At 38.6% G+C, this 19,754-nt stretch overlaps 1 protein-coding gene across 1 annotated transcript in view; it reads left to right on the top strand.

Annotated features, from left to right (window-relative positions):
* Positions 1-7,122: 7,122 nt before the first annotated feature.
* LOC106512931 (ankyrin-3) overlaps positions 7,123-19,754 on the top strand; it is a gene marked incomplete at its 3' end in the record, with an annotated part of 52,831 nt that continues 40,199 nt past the window's right edge. The window contains 1 exon segment of the mRNA XM_014001484.1: positions 7,123-7,654. Coding sequence (XP_013856938.1) covers positions 7,532-7,654 — 123 coding nt within the window.

Here is a 19,754-nt window from a genome sequence, read left to right as displayed (position 1 = left end):
CCTGTCATGACAGGGAAACTTGACACTGGGGAGGATATTCTACTGCCCCAGCAGCTTGGGGAGAGCAACAAGGCTGCGTAAAACATCCAGCTCCAACAGGTCCGGTGAATGCACACGACTTCACACACTCCTTGCTCCATGTCCCCACAAACGCAATTGAAAACGACGTTAAAAAAAACCCTTGGGGAGAGCAACAAGGCTGCGTAAAACATCCAGCTCCAACAGGTCCGGTGAATGCACACGACTTCACACACTCCTTGCTCCATGTCCCCACAAACGCAATTGAAAACGACGTTAAAAAAACCCCACAATGCTGTGCACAAACAGAAAGACACTGACCCGTTCTGTACTAATGAACACTCCCATTGCTGAGAGGACAGTGAGATGATTGGCACACAGAAAGCACTACACCAGCACTTTCAGGCATATGGCATGTAGACCCACTGATGGGCACACACATATGGTGCTGGTAGCTTCTGTTGCTTCGCATGGGAGGAAAAGTACTGTGCTCGCCTTTGATCAGACTCCAAATCACAGAGCAGAGCACACAAAGTACAGGCTAAAAAAAAAAAGTAAAATCGCTATTTACTGGTTTGCTCATTATTTAACAATGAACAAACCAAAGGAAGAGCTGTTTCAATTTCCTTTTATTTTTCACAATCACACATTTATCCTGAAGCAAAAACCAAACTGAACTTATTATTAATAATTAATTATCTCCACTGCACTTTAAACATGGTTTTCCTTGACATCATTTCGAAATGGTTGCAAATCCAAAGCCACATCACTGTATCTCGCCCCTATCACTCGACTTGATACAGCAGCGTGGTGATATAGAGAGCACTGTGAGCAGGAACACACTCGGTGTGATTGTGCGAGACCGTGTATTATTGTTCCCATCAGACCATGAAATTGTTTATTCTACAGCTGCCATTTTTGTGTGGGAACGGGGGTCGGGGGTGGGCTTTCTAGTTTTCAGCGCGGGTGTCACAGTCAGGCTGACATTTGCTTCAACCAAGAAATCACCTGCGTATTGATTACAGGAAAAGGCATTAATTAAACAACAGCTGTGTTTTCACATCTTCCTTTAATCAAAATGTTGCCAGGTGATTGTATTGGGGAGAATTCCAACATTTTTTATATGTTTGGATTTGGTTTATTTGACACTTATTTCATGGCAAAATAGATGTTTGATAAAACAACTTGAGCACAAGAAATCTTTATATTATCATTCACTGCTTCCTTCAAAGGTGAAATGCAATTAAACGTCTTGTTTCGTATCATTTTTCTGCTGTGATGTAGAGTTAGAAACAAAACGTTTGTGCTACCCATGCAKCAGTTTGAATTCTCTTTTTTTTAAAGCATTTATTATGTGGCTGTTGATCGATCGTGGTTTCCTTTCGGAGAGAAAAATCATGACTCTGTAATAATCTGACTGATTAAACCCATCACTGCCTCTTGGAGTGTGACCGCATGATCAGAAACACAAAGTAAATTGATTTGGGCGCTTCAGTTCCAACCAAATATTACAATAAGTAATGCTCGCCAAGGCCCTGCAACAAATTAGAAGGACAAGCCAATCCATCCAGTCAGTCAGCCATTTTCATCCTTTACGACCCCACCTCACAGCACAGGACAGCATGCCTTCGTCTGTCGGTCTGTGTGCGTGCGTGCGTGCGTGCGTGCGTGTGTGTGTGTGTGTGTGTGTGTGTGTGTGTGTGTGTTGGTAAGCTCATCCCTTTCATTTCAAATATCTTTCTGCCCCTCAGTGGGGAAACCACGCAAAAACATTTTGGTCTTGTTTTAAGGGCATTGCTTGGTCGTGACACATATTTAGGTAGGTTATTGGCAGCTAACTGGGTTAAAACACGTCTCGTGGCACATTTTGCTCATCCGTGGGGGAAACATTAGAATAATTTAGACGATAACGTGGGGAAACATGGAGGACATAAAAAAAGCGTTATTATTAGGAGGAGTGTGTATGCACGTGTGTGTCTGTGGAGATGTAGGGGGCGGGGGGCAAAACCTAATTGAGGTTATTTGTCAATGCCACATGTAAACAATGAGGACTGCAACAAACATTAAAATGATTGGTATCGCTTCCAACGGTTGCCTTTAAGTCAGCAAACATCGTTGCACTGTTTTTCAGATTGACTTTTCATAACAAATAATAATAAAAATAAAATAATAATAATAAAATTATTGATTGATTTATGGGTTTGTCTAGTTTTTTTCATGGTCATTTTAGATTTAGTTTAATGCATTCACGCCTCTTTCCTTGCAACCTATTCCGATTTTGTGCTCACTTCTCTCTTTTTTTGTAATTATTTCTCAACGTTTGCACCTTATGGTCTTTCAAAGTATCTCTGCAGTCTCAGTCTATATGTTTTATGATTTATTTATTTATTTTTTACCTTTATCCCTTCTATACTTATCATCTCAACTGTTTTTTTTTCTCCTAGACATTTGTTTAGATCCAACAATGAATTATTCACATTAGAGCAACATAAATAACAATTTGGGTTAGATATATGTTGCGTCTCTTGTTTTTAACTGCTTTATTTCACTGTATCAACTCACAGTCACATTTATCATGGGGTATACATCCCATTTTTACATATATATTGGAGCTTTAATTTGAGCAAAATTAAAACTTAGAAAAGGGAAAGTTTGCCCACACCCTTTGTATTTAAGACAGAAATACAAAAGTTTCCCATTGTGCACTTGTAATATTGTTTAAGTTAATATTTTGTATTGTTGATTCATTTTTAATAGTAAAACTCCTTTAAATTGAAAGCTCACTGCTTTCAATTTGAACAAACTGTAAGCGGTCTGCTGCTGATTGTGTTGAACACAAGAGGGCAGCAAAGCACAAATAATTGGAGTCTCATTGAAATGGGAAACCGTTGGTTTAATATTTTCCTGTGTAAATATGCATTAAGTGAGACAGCAAATGCATTTTGACTGAATGATCTGGGATTTCATTCTGATGTTGTTTACTTATTGTTACTGTATTCAAGAGGTACTTCAATAATGTTAGAGTCACAATTTAAAAAAGCACTAATCCATGTTCAAGTTTAAAGCCTTTGTGTACAGTTGAACTGTATTTTTGAAGTGTTATTTCATAACCTCAAAGTGACCCAAACCCTCCTTGCTTGTTTTTGTTAAAGCACAGGGATGCTGGTGTGTAGGCCGAGGTGAAAAGGCCAGTGGGACTGATGCTGCTGCGTTTGGTCATGGTGCACCAGTGGGAGCAGAGGCAGACAACTTAGGACTTAGGAAGGGCACTGCAAATTACTGGAGTCAAACAAAATAGATTAAAGGACATCTGAACACAGAGTTAAAAACTTCTGTGTTTTTTTTTAATTTGGCAGGTTGTAGAGTGAAATATTTAAAAAAAGGTGGATCAAATTATCATTGTAATAATTCTCTGATGAACCTTATTTATGCTTTCGCGTATTTTTTTTTTAGTAGTTGTAGTTTTTTCTCTGGCTGTATATTATGTGTTCATGGCCTTGTGCCTGGAAAATGGTGGAAAACATCCAATAGTCATCAACCTTTGAGCCAACACTCCTCCATTGTAGTAGCTGTTTGATTATCTTTGCTTGTGAAATACTATAGCGGCTAAAATATATGGGACATTTTGGCAGTGGACTTCACTATAAATGGGTGGGAGAAGGTGGCTTTTGGTCTTCTATTGGCTGCTTTTGTAGTGGGTTCTCCTAGTTTTGATTTAGTTGTGTGTTCGTCACTGAACAATGGGGTTTCCTCTTTTGTTTTGATTGTTGATTTTTTTATTACTTGCACATTTGGCTGTTTTCTCATTGCATCCTCTTCTCCCTCCCATCTCAATCCTTCTTCATGCCTCTCCACGCTCCTTACCCATCCATCCTGTCCTCCCCGAAGCCAGCCCATTGGCCCTCGCCTAGCAACTGCATGATAATTTGGCTTAATGTGACACCCCCCAGATGCACGATAGGGGATGTAAGTCAACTATACCCCCACCCCATTTCTCCCACTTGCTGGTGGCTGGTGCTTGTGTTTGAAAAGAAAGAAAAATGAAGTGGTGAGGATGAATGGGTTGGAGGCAGAGCGAGAGAAAAGGGGGGGAATTTCACGCTCAGGTCGTTACACGACTGGTTGTCTACAGGCTGAACCTGTCATCTCTCCCAGGGGGGCTGTTCTCCTCTTTCTGCATCTGATCATCTCCTTTCCTCRTTCTCAGCTTCTCTCCACACGGCTCACGTGTCGTCCACATTGTGTGCCTTTAGAGCCAAGAGCGAAATAAAGCGGCGTTTTGCGGYGAGCCGACAGGCGTGTGGCGAGGCAGCTCCCCTGCTCTGCGAGGACCCAGAAGCAGCAGCTCATAGGTGCTTCTGACGCGCAGGCAACTAAAGATGGCTGCTCCATCTGTCTCCACGCTGCTATGTCTGACGTGAGCGCGACACTTGTGAAGGACATCCTGAATGCAGTTTTTCCTCGCCCTCCTTTGCGTCTCTTTTCTCTCTTCGGCAGTCACAAAAATCCCATCTTTGTGTACCTCATCGTGTCTCTTTGTTTTTATACGTGCTCACCCCCTTCCCTTTTTTTTTTGTTTGTTCGTTTTCAACAAAGACCTGAATGATTTAGAGAAACCAAAGCGTCCTCGATCATGTTTGACCTCCCCATGATGGTGTCATTGATCCCAGATGGATTGAGCTCAGAGAAGTACTGCAATATCAGAAATTAGGAGAATGGACTGTGATCTTAATAAATTATTCATAAAATCATTAGAATAAATCATGCCTGGTTTGCTCATTAACTAGATTGGGTTTTGGTTATGTTATGTATTCACCGATGAAGGCTATAAAAACTTTAAAAATGGCCGGTTTAGACCATCTGACAGCACTTGTCTGCATACATGCAAGGGTAATCAAATTCAACAGATTCCTCACCTTCACCCAGTGGGCAGCACTAATCTGAATATTGGCTGCACTAACCCTAAAGCACTAAGTCAAATATTTCTTTTCCTATAATATAATTTCCTAATATTTTCAGGCTGACATTGTAAATAAGAAACTGTCCTTTAATGTTTTGCCTGGTGAAATAAAGGTTAAATAAAAATAAATAATAAAATTTAGGTCCCCTAATTCTAAAGCGCTAACCCACTGAAAAATTGAGCGAAAGCCAATTCTACAGCACTAAAATAATCCAGTTGGCACATGAAACATTCTTCAGTCAACATGAGACAATACACTGAAAAAACTAACTTTTGGTTGTAGTAACATTTATTTAATTATTCTTTTAAATTTTACAAAAAATATCAACATCTCTAAACTACTAGAATTTACTAAATAAACAATACACATTATATTATATATCAACATTACTGTACAAAAAATGTAAATGCTAATATTATTTTACCAGTAATATTWAAGTGCTTTTTCTGGACAGCACATAAACATGAATATATTAAGTAACTTCTACTCTTCTGGGCTAAAACTGAGGGTGCATGCGCACACAAAGGCTGCTGCTCCTCATTCCCTTGCTTCACTTTTCAAGGAGAGGACAAGACATGGTCGAAACAAAACATAAGTTTCTGGTTTCTTTTGCTTGAAAACATTTGTTGGTGTGCAATAGTTTGATGCCATAATGCATATTGTAGCATTCTGCTGTGTTTGGCTGTTTGTCATATGACTGCAGTGGAGGATTGTGGGTAGGATTCATGTTTGTTGTTGTTAAATCATTTTAGGGAATTGGTTAACATTGTTCATTCAGCAATTAGTCTGTGTTAATCTAATTTGTGTGTTCATTATTTATTAACTTGTGTTAAACCATTCAGCAGAAGTAACCATAAGTGAGAGTGGTGGGCCTAGTCATTAATAAGACCTGTGAGTTTCACTTTGTCTGTTTTGTTCATAAAGAAGAATCCAATAAAGGTTCTTCAAAACCACCACCTGGTGGTGAAGTCTTGAACTACAACAAGAGCTTCTTCTCTCTGTAGCTGTGAGGTGTCATGCTACAATATTGTGCTTGATGCATGTGTACTGTTGTATAGAACTTGTAAGATTTACTTGAAAAAATCCTCGCAACAATTTGCACTAATGTTTAAGTAAATGTAAATGCTACAAATTCATGTAATATTTACTCATCATTATCTAGTAAAAGTTAAGAATATAATTAAAGATTTGTGAATAAATCAGGTAAATTTTACTTAATTTGCTCAATTAAATCTTGTAACATATACTTGATCAAATTTGTTGCATTTATTTTTGTAGCATTAGCATTTACTTAAATGTTAGTGCAAATTGGTATGAGGATCTTTTTCAAGCAAATCTTACAAGTTATTTTTTTCAGTGTATTTACTGTGTGCAGAATGCTATCACTTAGTGCCCTTGGCGGGCCAAATGGGAGTCACCTGCAGGCCACATTTGGCCCGTGGGCCTTGAGTTTGACACGTGACCTTGTAGATACATCTGAACAAAATGTGCGACAGCTTTCACCCTCAGTTGTGAACAATAATGTTGATCAATAACATTTATAGACCTCAGTTAGTGCTTCTAAATTTAGCCTATAAATTTAGCAAGTGCTAATCCACTAATGAATAAAAAAATAGCAAAAGCTCTAAAGCACGGGGAACAGTGCCCACCAATATCTTCACCCATGTCTTTCTCCACATTCCTTCTCTCCACATGCTGTTACTTGGCCACCTGCAGCTGAAAGTCTTTGTCTGTGCAAAGAAACACCCATTCCACTGTTGCCCCAGCTATTTTTACCCCTCTTTTCCCTAGAAGGATGGCCTTCGCTTCATTCATGCACTTGCAGCCATTCTCGCGCAGTTGATCTCTTTCAAATAGTTTGTCTCTTTTGACACACAAAGGCACTCACATAACAAGCACCTTCCCATAGTTGAACGCCCAACGACGCTCAGCAACAAGGACCGGTGCGAGGACAAACAGCAGTAAGACAAAACAAATGCGAAAAGTCCATTTAAGCAAGCGCGTTGTTACCGTGGTAACCCCTCTCCTCCCCTCCTCCTTCCTCCCGATCCCTCCCTCTTTCTGTCTCCTCCCCCTCCCCGTCCACCTCTGTGGTCGGTGATGCTCCTGTCTCTTTTCTCTCTCCGTCCGGCTTGTCCTCACCTCTCCTGGACACGCTGCTCTCACACACCCGCCGGCGGATGAGACACGAGGAGGAGGAGGAGGAGGTGGGAGACGCTGCCTTCATCTCTCCCATCACTCCATCACTTTGACATAAAAAGAAAAAGAAGGAAAGAAATGCAGAGCAACAACCACAAGAGAGGACACACAGGATATAACATACATAGTTTTTATTAAAGAGAAAAAAAAACCTACTCTTCCCCATTCTCCTTTTCAAGGAGGGCATTTTTCTTCCCTTTCCCCCCCTTTCCTTTTCTGCCCCGATTTTTTCCTCTGAGATCCCGGTGTTGCTGCCCCACTGAACTTCTCCGGGATTTCAGGTGAGGCGCGCGTGTGTAGTGTGGGGTGCCTTTATTTTTTTTATTCCACGTTTTTTTTTTCTGCCACCTGTCATGGCGCACGCGGCCTCCCAATTGAAGAAGAATCGGGGGGAAGTGGATGTGAATGCGATAGAGGACGAGAAGGAGAAGCGGCGGAAGAGCAGGAGAGCATCGTCCCGGGAACAAAAGAGAAAGGTATAACGGCGAGGGCTGGCTGCTTCGCTCCGTCTGCTCGGCTCCACTGGTGTCACTGGAGCGTGAATCTGTGTGTGTCTCTGTGTGTGTGTGTGGTCAACAAGCAATATCAAAGAGGTTTGAAGGTCTCACATCTGTTCTTGTCTTTGTTCACATCTGCAAACAACCTAAATGTAGGGCTTCTGATATTTGCTTCTACTTGTTTTTATTGGTCATTTAAACCAGTCTCTAACCCTGCACACTGAATGGTTATTTGCACTGGATGATGGTTTGAAGTTAAAGGTGTTTTTACTTGTTTACTTGATGACATCAGGAATCTGATCCCATGAGGTGCATTCTCAGGCTTCTGTTTTCCTGACTAACTCAGCTCAAAATACATGTAAAAAAGTGAGTTTTATACGGAATAAGTTTTTTTTTAAAGTTAGGGTTTTAAAAAGATGTAAATAACTCTTGTCACATAATTTTTGCTTGATTGTGTTTTTTTAGCAGTTCTTTTTTTTTGAATGTTGCATGTGTGCGTATGTGCACGCACAGACCACCATGTATAATGCATACTTAACTGATTTATTGATGACAAAGCTTCTTTACATGATGGAAGAGAAACTGAAAAGCACGTGGCTCTCTGTCCTTTTTCATTCCTCTCATTTGTCAGTTCTTCGTTCAGACCAAAGCAGAGAGAGAGAAAAAGTATGTTTTTTCTAGCTCCTACTCTTTATCCACTTTTTTTATTGTTAAATTAAATTAAAATGTCACCACTTTGAGCATTTTTTAAAGCATTTAGAGCTTTTTGCATATTGACGCCGGGCGATTTGACCGTGAGAGATCAATTCAATAACAGTTTGTGACCATGGGTGCCTGGTTTTGAATTATGCTGCTGGCAATGTTATTCGACCTTCCCATGTCGAAGAAGTGAGCCAAATCTTTTTGAAACTAAAAAAAGATCGCTTGAGTTGACCGAGTTCACAGACATCCATTGCAGATGACTAAAAGCAGGAAAAGACTTTCTTATGTCTACTTCTCTGTGGTGAATATCTGTTCTGGAGCTTTGGATTTCGGGTCAAGTTTCATAGAAGAGAACAGGAGAAACGGAGATGTTTGTATTGATTGGATGTGCAACGTCCACAGAGTGATGGTCTCTCCTGCATCTGTTTACCACTTTGTTTACTTTTTTGCACCTTTTCTTATGTCTGTCCCATCTCTTGTGTCGTTTTGCTTCCGCTCTGGAGTTTTACCACCACTCCATTGTTTCACTTTGTGATTTTTGTCCCCCCCATCATTAGTGCTGTTTGGCTCGTGCTGCTGCTTCAGAGTGACATACTGTGACAGAGCAAAGTCGAACACTAAAGTTAATTGGTTTTTTCCACTTGTGTTTTCTTGCTCGTCTGAGAACTTTTGGCCATCGCTGAGGGTCATGTGCGCACACAAACACCGAGAAGAAGCTCACACGCTTGACATCCTTTTATTTATGTGATTTGGACACTCAGTACCCTCTGTTGGTAGCCTTCCAACTCACTTTGTCCTGGAGTACTGACTGACTTAGCATCACAGATAACAAGTGGGAAACACTGATAAGACGTGACAGGTTTAAGAATAAATCCCAATATAAAAAGTGACCAAAAACAAAGCAGAGTATATGCTAACACAGTTGCCACGGTAGAAATTGTGCAACAAACTTGCGCAACAATCTGTTTTGAGTCACCTTTTCCCCCACAGCCTCTACAAATCCTATATTTAGATGGCAGAGAGCAGACAAAACTTTTTATAGAGAGCACTTGTACAAGCGGAGCTGCATTAGTCACCAAGCAGGTTCATTACTGCATGTGTCAGGAAGTGCAGCTAAATATTGTAGTGGAGCCAGAGTTAATTTAGGTTGTGCACCTAAAATGCACATTAGCAATGTGACTTGTCAAGGTCTATCATTGCCCTAATTACTGCCAGGACTTTAATCATTGTAAAGGTGGGTTTTTTTCTGTTGTGCACAAGTCTGGAGTTTTCCCCTTGAATTTCAAGTAAACATCATTTAATATAAAACTTGACCTGAGCGCATTTATGTTAAAGTTTTACTATAATTTGGGCACATTTTTATCTTWACATCCCCTCTGAAAAAAAGTCTAGTAAGCTAAAATTGAAAATGTAGGTGAAAGCGTTTGTGTTTTTATTTGAATCCAGTTATTACGTTTTACCACAGAAGTTATGCTAATGTTTCATACTTTGTTATTAATTATTTTTGTGTAATCCAAATCTCAGTTTGCTCTGATTGGTCAGTTGATTGGCAAGAAATGTTGGAGTACAGGCAGCTGTTTGTTCTTCATTTCTGACATTGTAAACTCGCCACTTGGAACACATCATGCAGATGTGTTACATGATGATGTTTTTAAGCAACAAAAAAAGTTTGGATTTGAAATGTGATAGAGTTTTATTGGATTTATTAAACTTCTTAAGGTGTTTCAAATAAAGTCTTGAGGTACGTGACAAATTTATTATTCATCATGGCGTGTCCACAGAGTGTAGCAGGTAGAAACTGCTTTTAAGCAGAGCTAGAAAGACAAAACAWGTCTRDGTTGTTTTTACTATTATCCACATATTAAACCCCAGCAACAAGTGTTTTGATTGGTTTCTATGCCTATGACAAACCACATAACTGATTTCTGATTTGTTGTAACATGTGTGACCTCATTCCTACTGTCTGAATAAAACGACTGTTCACGCCCCCAGAGGTCAGAACTTCTCTGATCTTCACCAGGCTTTCGTCTGAGTTAAGTATCACTGAACTTCTCCTCTTTGCAAAGTGATCTATAAATCTTACTGGTCTCTGGTGTCATTGATTAATGTTCGGCCGGGCTTGTTGTGGTTTCTCTGAGTTCCTAGGTTGAAAAAACCGAACAAAATGTTTTCAGACACTGAAGGATTTCAGTTTTCTACAAGAAAAAAAATGAAATCCATCATGTGTGGACCTCATGTTTTATCATTTTTTGCTGCTGATTTGCATCAAGTTTATTTGACCAAACTCAAATAGCATTTTATCAAATAATGCTGGTTTCATTCATTTTAAGGACCTTTTCAAATACACATCCAGTACTAAAATACAAACATCTTGGACACTTGTGTAAATTGCAGAAGAAATGTGAAAAAAAATACTTTTGACACATGAAAATACAAACACTGAAAGTAAAGGAAAGAACAAGTCAAACTTGAGGTTTTTATCACACATTTTCTTAGAAAAACCAAGACATCTGTGGAAAATGATGCACCTTGAAGCTGCCTGTCCTTTTTGTGTTTATTTCCACAAATGCTGAAACTCATTCATGTTTTGTTGCTGCAGTGGTTATCTTAAAGGGAAACCCCCATCATGCTAACTAAATTCTTTAAGCTGCTTTCCATTTAATGACATTATCTGGAGCTAGGATCCTCCAGTGAATTCCCTGAGAGAGCACTGCGCAAAGCGTATATTTCCCTAAGAGGTGTCCCAGTTTGAAATGATGTTTTAGTACAAAGATTGAGCTTTCTTACAATACTTAGTCCTGTTTCAAGCTTCATTTAGCAGTTTGTGTAAAGGCTGCTTTGTAGGCATTTTTGCAGTATGTTTCACTTTTAAATAAATCCTGTTTGGATGGTTTATTAGATTTGTGTATTGTTCCTTTCATGACATTAATATCGCAACATCAGCAGGTCTCTCTCATCACTGATGAATGTCATCATTCATCAAAATCTTCTCTCTTGCTGGTTTATAGCTGGTAAATCTAAAGGAATTGGGTTTTACTTCTTCGTGCTGTRTTTAGGTATGACCTGTGAAAGAACAGTGGCAAGGCAGAAATCTTTCCTGGCCTCAGAAGAGGAAAAAAATGTGGAGAAAGCATTTCTCAGATTTCAGGGTGACAGAGAGGAGCACAATTTTGTTATTTATTCTAATCATTTTTCATTAATTTACTCCTTATTTCATTTCATTATTTTAAATTTTATTTATCTTTGTGGCTGGGAAAAAAGAAGCTAGATTTTATGTTGGTCCCCTCCTTCTTATTGCCTCTTACCTGCCTCCCCACCCCAACCCCATCAGCCCATGGAAGATGGAGGTTAATGAATTTGCTGCTCAAGCATGCTTTGGTTAATTGTATTGGCATTGGGAACTCCTCTTGTTAAATTACAGTGTTTTCAAGATCAAGATGACACCAGATGATGGCCACAGCATGGCTTCAAGGAGACTGCCAAGCTTGTTTATGACAATAATAATGACTTCTGTAGTTTGGATATTTTTGTTTGTGCAAATGCAGTTTGTGCAGACTCACCATCTTCAGTTGCCTGTCCATTAGCTTCYGCATTGTTAAGTGTCAGATCTAACAAGATTTTTCCATCACAAATGCAATTTCAAATTAAAGGTCTAGCATTGAAAGGTTGCATACTGCCTCCTGCCTTTCATGCCAGCGTTATAAACTCAAATCATATTAAAAAAGACAGAGTTATAGCTGTTTTGGTCAGTCCTTGATTATATTGACATGCAATATCCCACAATCTTATGAGATTATTTAGTGCTAGATATTCTAGCACTAAATAATCTCATAAGATCATACTTCAAGTTTAGGTATTCACTTGTAGAGAGTCCAGTAAATTAGTGGTACCCAACCTTTTTAGACTTGTGTACCCCCTGAGCCATTTTGTCACACCACCAGTACCCCTTCAGTCAATCATAATGATGATTCTCGCTGAAGGAGCTGTCCAAGGTCCTGAAGGTGCTCGAATGTTTCAGAACTTTACACAGTGTGAAGGACGTAAGGAACTGTCCGAGGTCCTGAAAGTGCTGGAATGTTTCAGGACTTTAAACAGTGTGAAGGACTGAAGGAACTGTCCAAGGTCCTGAAAGTGCTGGAATGTTTCAGGACTTCAGACAGCGTGAAGGACTGAAGGAACTGTCCAAGGTCCTGGAAGTGGTGGAATGTTTCAGGACTTTACACAGTGTAAAGGACTGAATGAACTGTCCAAGGTCCTGAAAGTGCTGAAATGTTTCAGGACTTTAGACAGWGTRAAKGACTGAASGAACTGTCCAAGGTCCTGAAAGTGCTGAAATGTTTCAGGACATTACGCAGTGCGGAACTGTCCAAGATCCTGAAAGTGCTGGAATGTTTCAGGACTTTACACAGTGTAAAGGACTGAAGGAACTGTCCAAGGTCCTGAAAGTGCTGGAATGTTTCAGGACTTTACACAGTGTGAAGGAATGAAGGAGCTGTCCAAGGTCCTGAAAGTACTGGAATGTTTCAGGACTTTACACAGTGTAAAGGACTGAAGGAACTGTCCAAAGTCCTGAAAGTGCTGGAATGTTTCAGACTTTACACAGTGTAAAGGACTGAAGGAACTGTCCAAAGTCCTGAAAGTGCTGGAATGTTTCAGGACTTTACACAGTGTGAATGACTGAAGGACCTGTCCAAGTTCCAGAAAATGCTGGAATGTTTCAGGACTTTACACAGTGTGAAGGACTGAAGGAACTGTCCAAGGTCCTGGAAGTGCTGGAATGTTTCAGGACTTTACACAGTGTGAAGGATGGAAGGAACTGGCCAAGGTCCAGAAAGTGCTGGAATATTTCAAGATTTTAGACCAGTGGTTCCCAACATTTTAGGCATGTGTGCCCCCTGAGCCATTTTGTCATACCACTAGTACCCCTTCAGTCAAATGTAATGATGGTTTTCCAAAACTTTTATGTACTACAACTGATTATCAAAGGAAAATTATTTATTTAACCCCTAGAATGTTTAATTTTCAGGCATTTTATTTTTTCAGCTCAAATTAGACAAAGATAAAAACATTGCCTTGAAAGTGAATAAGTATTTAAATAAATAAACCAGGTAATGTCAGGTGCAGAAAACAGCAATGTCCAAAATACATTGTATTGTCCAAAATACGCCATAAACTCACTCAAATGAGCAAATTCCATGAGATTCCACATTTTATTCTGTATTCCATTTTGTGTTAATTCCATGATTTCATCTGCAATTTCTGCACTGCACATATCATAGGGCCCTACATATCTCAGTCCTATTTTTATTTAATTTTTTACATACCTGGGAAATTTTTCCATGTACCCCCGTAATATGTACCCCTGGTTGGGAATCATTGCTGTAATTCATGAGGTACTTTGATAACAGACAAATGAGTTTGAGTTCAGACAAAGATTGTGCACAATGTGTTGAAAACAGTGGTCTCCTCCAGTGTTGAAGAGCTCCTCTCTCTGTACGCTGATGTTGTTCCACATTAGCTTTCAGTCTCTAAAGGGAAATGAGCACATGTAATAAGGATTGTTCTAATTATTGATCCACCACTTTAAGCATCCTTACTGAGAGCAGTTGCTTGTGGGGGTGGGGTTAGAGTGGAATGTGGTGCTTATAAAGTAGTGATGGAATTTCTCGTGGAGCCTTTGCAACTGGAAACCAATGTTTGTTGTGAAGATGTCTTCGTCACATTACTGGGGGAAGAAATCCATGAAGTCTGTAACTGTGGCTCCTGCTCTCCAAGCAGCAGTTTCCTCATTTGTGAGCTCAGGATTTACTGAGAGAAACAGAATAAAATCTGACATACTTTCTGAAGTCACATGGGCCTTAGACTGTATCTGTCTCCACTGAAGAGCCACTGAGGGAAAAGTGCTGAGAAGGAGGGATGAATGTGAAAATCTAGAGGAAGAGATTAGGACTAATAGATGATGTCATCCTGGATGTGTGAGAGAAAGAGGTGAGAGTTGGAGATAAGAGGAAATAAGAATAAAAAGGAAAAAGCACGATCATAAGCCTGTGTGTCATTTCAAGGTGAGTGGTGGGCTTTTGCTGCTTTTTCAAGCACTGACCCTCTTTTTTTGTAACAGCTGTTGCTGATTTGATATCCAAGAAAAATACATCCAACATACTATTTATAGCTTGATACAAAAATGAAATTAACCTCAATTCACAATAAAGGTTCATTGTGAGTCATCTTTGAACAAAAAAAGAATAACCCAGAAACTAAGTATACAATCACATTACTCTATGTGTGCAGGTTATAAACATGTTTTCATTTTTGTTTGTGATTTTTGAGTTTTGGCATTTCTTAATTGTGCAGAATAAATTTTCACTTACATTTGATGCTCATTACGTTTCGTGTTGTTCCAAGTAAAATCATATAGCAAACAATGACACTTTCCTGCTGATACAATGCTGAATGAACTGGGGGGAAGCTGAGGCTCAGTTCAGAAAGACAAGACAATTTGGCAGCAGTAACTTGACAAAGGAAGCATGGAAGGATGGAGGAAGTGGCTAAGTGGGCACCAGATGTGGAGGTGGTTCTGTGAGATGAGAAGGGAGATGGCGGCATGCTAAAAATCAAATTAAAAAGCGACAGAAGTAGAAAACTGGAGTTGTTATTTAAAAATGGAAACAAAAGAAGACTCACAATTTAAAAAACATAACAGTTGGTGTTCAGGGATTTCTGTGTGTTTTGAGTTCCTTCCTAGTCTGGGGAAGGACTCGGAAACTCTGGAAACATGAAAYGTTAACATTTCCAGACACTGATTGTTTATTTAATACAATAAACAAATAACCAAAACATTAATTTTAATACTCATCCAACACTAGCATTGTTGAAATCTGGAATTTGAGATAAAAAAATATAGATAATTCTTAGTTAGCAGAAACTGTATCCATGCTAAACATGGCACAAAAGGTACAGAAACTTGTGTTTGGTGGATGATTTTTTTTGTTGCAAGAAAGCTTTGTGGTAATAAATCTTATACTGTAGAAAAGCCTTTCAATTTCCCTTTTAAATGGTGCCACATTAATAAGGAACATGCATTTGTGAGATGAGCAGTAGAGCTGAGGGTTGCACACATGAAACATTTGCCATATATTCTCTGCTAGTTTATTTTGCTGTTGCCATTGACACTTGTTTTAAGCTTTTGGTGTACCAGGTGCTGCTAATCAGGTGCTCATTATAAGATTTATTGCCAAAAAGCATTGTTACAACAAATAAATAACATTTCAAACATACATTTTATTACTTATTGGGCTAAGTATATTTGTAAAAAAATAAAGAAATATAAATAAAAAAACAGGAATTTTAACATTTTAACAGATTGGCATATGCAGGCTCATAAAGTCTTAAATAAAAGTAAAAATATCATTACTGTACAAAGCAATACTAAATGTTCTCAAAACTAAAATAAAAAGCACTGTTTTTATATAAATGTGACCATTTTATTCATTTCTTCTCCTCCCATTTGCAAGAAATCTGCAACAAAAGCTCAAGTTTTTTATGTGTTTGATTTTATTTGTCTATCTTTAAATTTTCTGCAGATTTTGTTTTTAGTGTTTTCAGTTTATGAATAAAAACCTGCACATCCAATATTTTCACATACGAATGCAGATAATAAAATTGTACCAGTGTACAAAAATAGCTTTAAAAACAGATGACACCCCCAACTCTTACATTATCATGCACATTAACCCTTTTTACTCTGAATTAATGGCAAGTGTGTTCCATCAGGGCCTTAAAAGAGCAAGAAAGGGGCATCACGACMATGTGTGCATGTATGAATGAATGTTTGGCAGGTGCTCCTTGTACATTCACAGATAAAGCTGATCCAGTGGAAATAATGCTTTTCTCTCGCACACGCACATACACCCCTTTGTTGACCCCTGGGACTCACGCCTGTTCGGCTTGATAATTACTTTCATTTGTTCGCCCCCCACTCCCACGGCTGCCACGTCTTCCATTCTCTGCTTAACCACCTGCCACTCCGCCATGATGTGTGCTGATAACCAGAATCACGCGGCCATCAATTTTGACACCTTTTTTGACCTTACGGGTCTGAATTTGTTTAACGAGCTGCGATTATCGAGTCAATATATGCTCGACAGTGCTTCATGTGTGACAATAATAAATAAAAAAAATACATAACAAGAGAGAAAGCCTTTGCTCCTGGCCAAGGACAAAAGCGTGTGGTTCTGGCCTTGTRGCAGCTCTGCCGCGCATGGAGCTCAGAGACTCTGGAGATGAGGAAACGGGTTGGGACAGATCGATGGTAATCACACCCGCTTCACACTTTAGCTCTCTCCTGTGGTGGTGTGTGTGTGTGTGTGTGTGGGGGGGGGGGGGGGGGGGGGGGGGGGGGGGGGGTGTAGGAAAAGGATGGTGAGGCAGAAAAAAAACAAGAGGGTGGGTGCATGCAGGGGTTCCCTTTGGGAAAATGAAAAATGCTTTATTTTGTGATTAGAGCAAAACGGAAAAAAAATATTCCACCTTTCCACATCTCCAACTCCCAAATGTAGATTCACCTTCTTGTCTGAACATGCTCCAGCCTGATTGTTGAGAAAACTGAGCTGGTCCTCATTATATGCTGCATTTCTTCATTGAAACTTTCTTAAGGACATTATACCTCCTATGTCCAATTAAGAGTTTGTTATAACACTAACAGCATGTCATAAATTTAGGTTTTGGAGAGAATTCATTGCACCTAGAGAAGGTAATTTAGCATGAAAAGCATGAAGCGTAATTTTCTAATTTAGTGTATGTGTAGTCTTATAGAAGCTCCAAGTGATGTAGAGTTTGTACAACAAGGAATAAAAGGATTGTTTTGGTCATTTCTTGGCTCCTAGAGGAAATCTTTTTTTAAAAATGCCTGTGCAAAATGATGCAATTCTGCAAAATGCTGGTTGAAGGGAAAAGGTTGATTCTAGCTTCAAGGTGGGGTTGGTATTTTTCTGCTTTGCTGGCTGTGTGTCAAATCACTGAAAACATCCCGTGTAAGACTACACATGCATGCAGGGAACAGTTTGACTGCTTCTCCRGTGTTTTTCTTTTATTGCACAAACAGTCACAATTGAGGCAAATCAATCAGTCTGTCCCGTGTTTGACACTGAATTATTCACAAGCAGCCCAGCCAAACATGTTTGCTCTCTGTTATTAGTGAACGCTCACAACGCGATGCGATTTGGATGAGTGCTTTAGGTAGTAATAGCATCTGGCGTGTAAATAAATGATGGCTGAAAAAAAAAAGAATCAGCCATAACCACTGAATCCCAGTATCACAGCCACATTAACTTGTGCAGGAAAGATAAACATGATAAACATGATGAAAAAGATAAACATGATAAGTCATGGCTTTTTTCTATCTTTTTTTTTATTTTCATCTCCAACCGTCAATAAGAAACTCACTTCCTGTAGAGTATTCTTTCTTTTTTTTTTTTTTTTTCAATTTTGGGCTTTATCCATTGATGCTGACCATGTTTTCGGGTAAAAGATTTTTTAGAATTGTTTTCTTCTTATTTTTTTTTTACCTTGACAGTAAAAAAAAAACTGGTACAGCTTCCACCCTCAGGGTAGAGCAGGTATCCAGGTTTGATGAAGTGCACACTGAGTCCACTGTTCCTCCCACGGATCCATCACTATAACTTGCAGAGTAAGTGCAGAAACCCTGGAGGAGAGAAATAGATACGTTTTAAAAAAGACAAAATGATGAGAGTAATGTCCAAATGTCAGGTTACATTTCTTTTAGTAGGTGAACTAAAAAAAAAGCATGAATTTAAGAGATCCAGTTTAAGCAGCTACATATTTCTTCTTCTATGACAGACAAATGATAAATTTTTGCTGCTTTTCAGAGGCTGTGACATATATTTATCACCATGTTCTTTATGATGCATCAAATAACCAAGATAAAAAGTGGGTTGTAATCTAAGAGGAAAAAAATGTAAAGTTTTGTAATTATATAATAGTGTTAAAGCAGCAATGATGATTTTTATGATGAAAATGAAACCTGATCTTTGCTGCGTCGTCTTTCACCTCATCTGATGAGCTCATTACCAACACATGAGCCAGGTTTTCCCAAACTTAACTGAGTCATGGCTGTTTGTCTCTGTATCGATCAAATGTTTTTTCTGTGTCACGTTATCTAAAGTATCTCCCCTTCCTCTACTTGTGATGGTGCGTGATTCTTTCTTCTGCGATTGCCAACAAGCACACGGTGTTGAAAATAGAACAGCCCTGCAGCGACTCCCAGCTCTCCTGATTATTTACGTTTCCAAGTTGACAGTTTCACATCAGATATTTTTGGTCACATTCACAATTTCTTTTCTTTTCATTTCATTTTCGTTCCTTCTTTTTTTGAAAGCAGCTTGAGTCAGAGATGCTCCTACTCCTGCTTGTGATGCATCTCATCTGTGTTGTTTTACAAAACTGTAAAATTTGATGCGTTAGAGTTAGTGTTTAAAGATTTGTTTTCATTTTATTATTAAAAATAATCATTTAGGATTGTGTTTTTAGTTAGTATGGACGTTCGTCAAAAAAATGATTGGCCCCAGAACTAAAAAAGTCTGTTCATTGTTCAGCTATTATTACTGTTGTACTAAAATGCCATAAAAATATGTTCTGAAACAACCAATCTTTGATTTTAACACTAATATTTGGTTTAAATAGAGAATAAATCACTTGCAATAAGTTATAATTTTGCATCTAAAAGAAAAGAAAAAGAATAAAAATACATTAATTTCTTAGTTCAGTTTAGGAAAAATCATCTGGAACAATCTTATCACACTATTTTAGTGGTGGTGGACAAAATCAGTTATTTGCAATTTCAGTCAAATTTAGATTTAAAGCTCAAAGRATCTTTTCATTCAGTTAATGCAACATGATCAAAACAATCTGTGAACTGACATAAATGAGCACAAAAACATTTTAAAAAATGTGTTCTGTGGAAAACACATTTGTCTTACGAACAATAACACAAGTCAATCTTAAATAGGCTTCTGTCAGATAAACAACTGTCATTTGCTGCATAGGAATCAACCAAAATATTTTTTAATTACTGAGGACCACATCTGTGTCTCTGAGGCTTAAAATGTGTAATCAAATTATTTCTAAATCAGCACCCAATATAGTTGCAAGGGTCACCCCGAGGGGGAATAAACATTTCCACTTGTCTTTGACCCTGATCTAAAAAGACCTTCCTCAAAAGAGATATTTTATTTTCTTTAATAAACAAAACAATAATGTCCTTTATATTTTTCATTTATACTTCCTTTTAACTACAAGTTATCATTTTGTAAATCAAAGTTACGTAATGAAAAGAATGATAATCAATCTTCTTGCATTATAC

Source organism: Austrofundulus limnaeus, unplaced genomic scaffold (assembly GCF_001266775.1).
Source record: "Austrofundulus limnaeus strain Quisiro unplaced genomic scaffold, Austrofundulus_limnaeus-1.0 Scaffold0, whole genome shotgun sequence".
NCBI lineage: Eukaryota > Metazoa > Chordata > Actinopteri > Cyprinodontiformes > Rivulidae > Austrofundulus > Austrofundulus limnaeus.
Note: the sequence above shows the minus strand (reverse complement) of the source record. Positions and strands in the feature narration are given on the sequence as shown.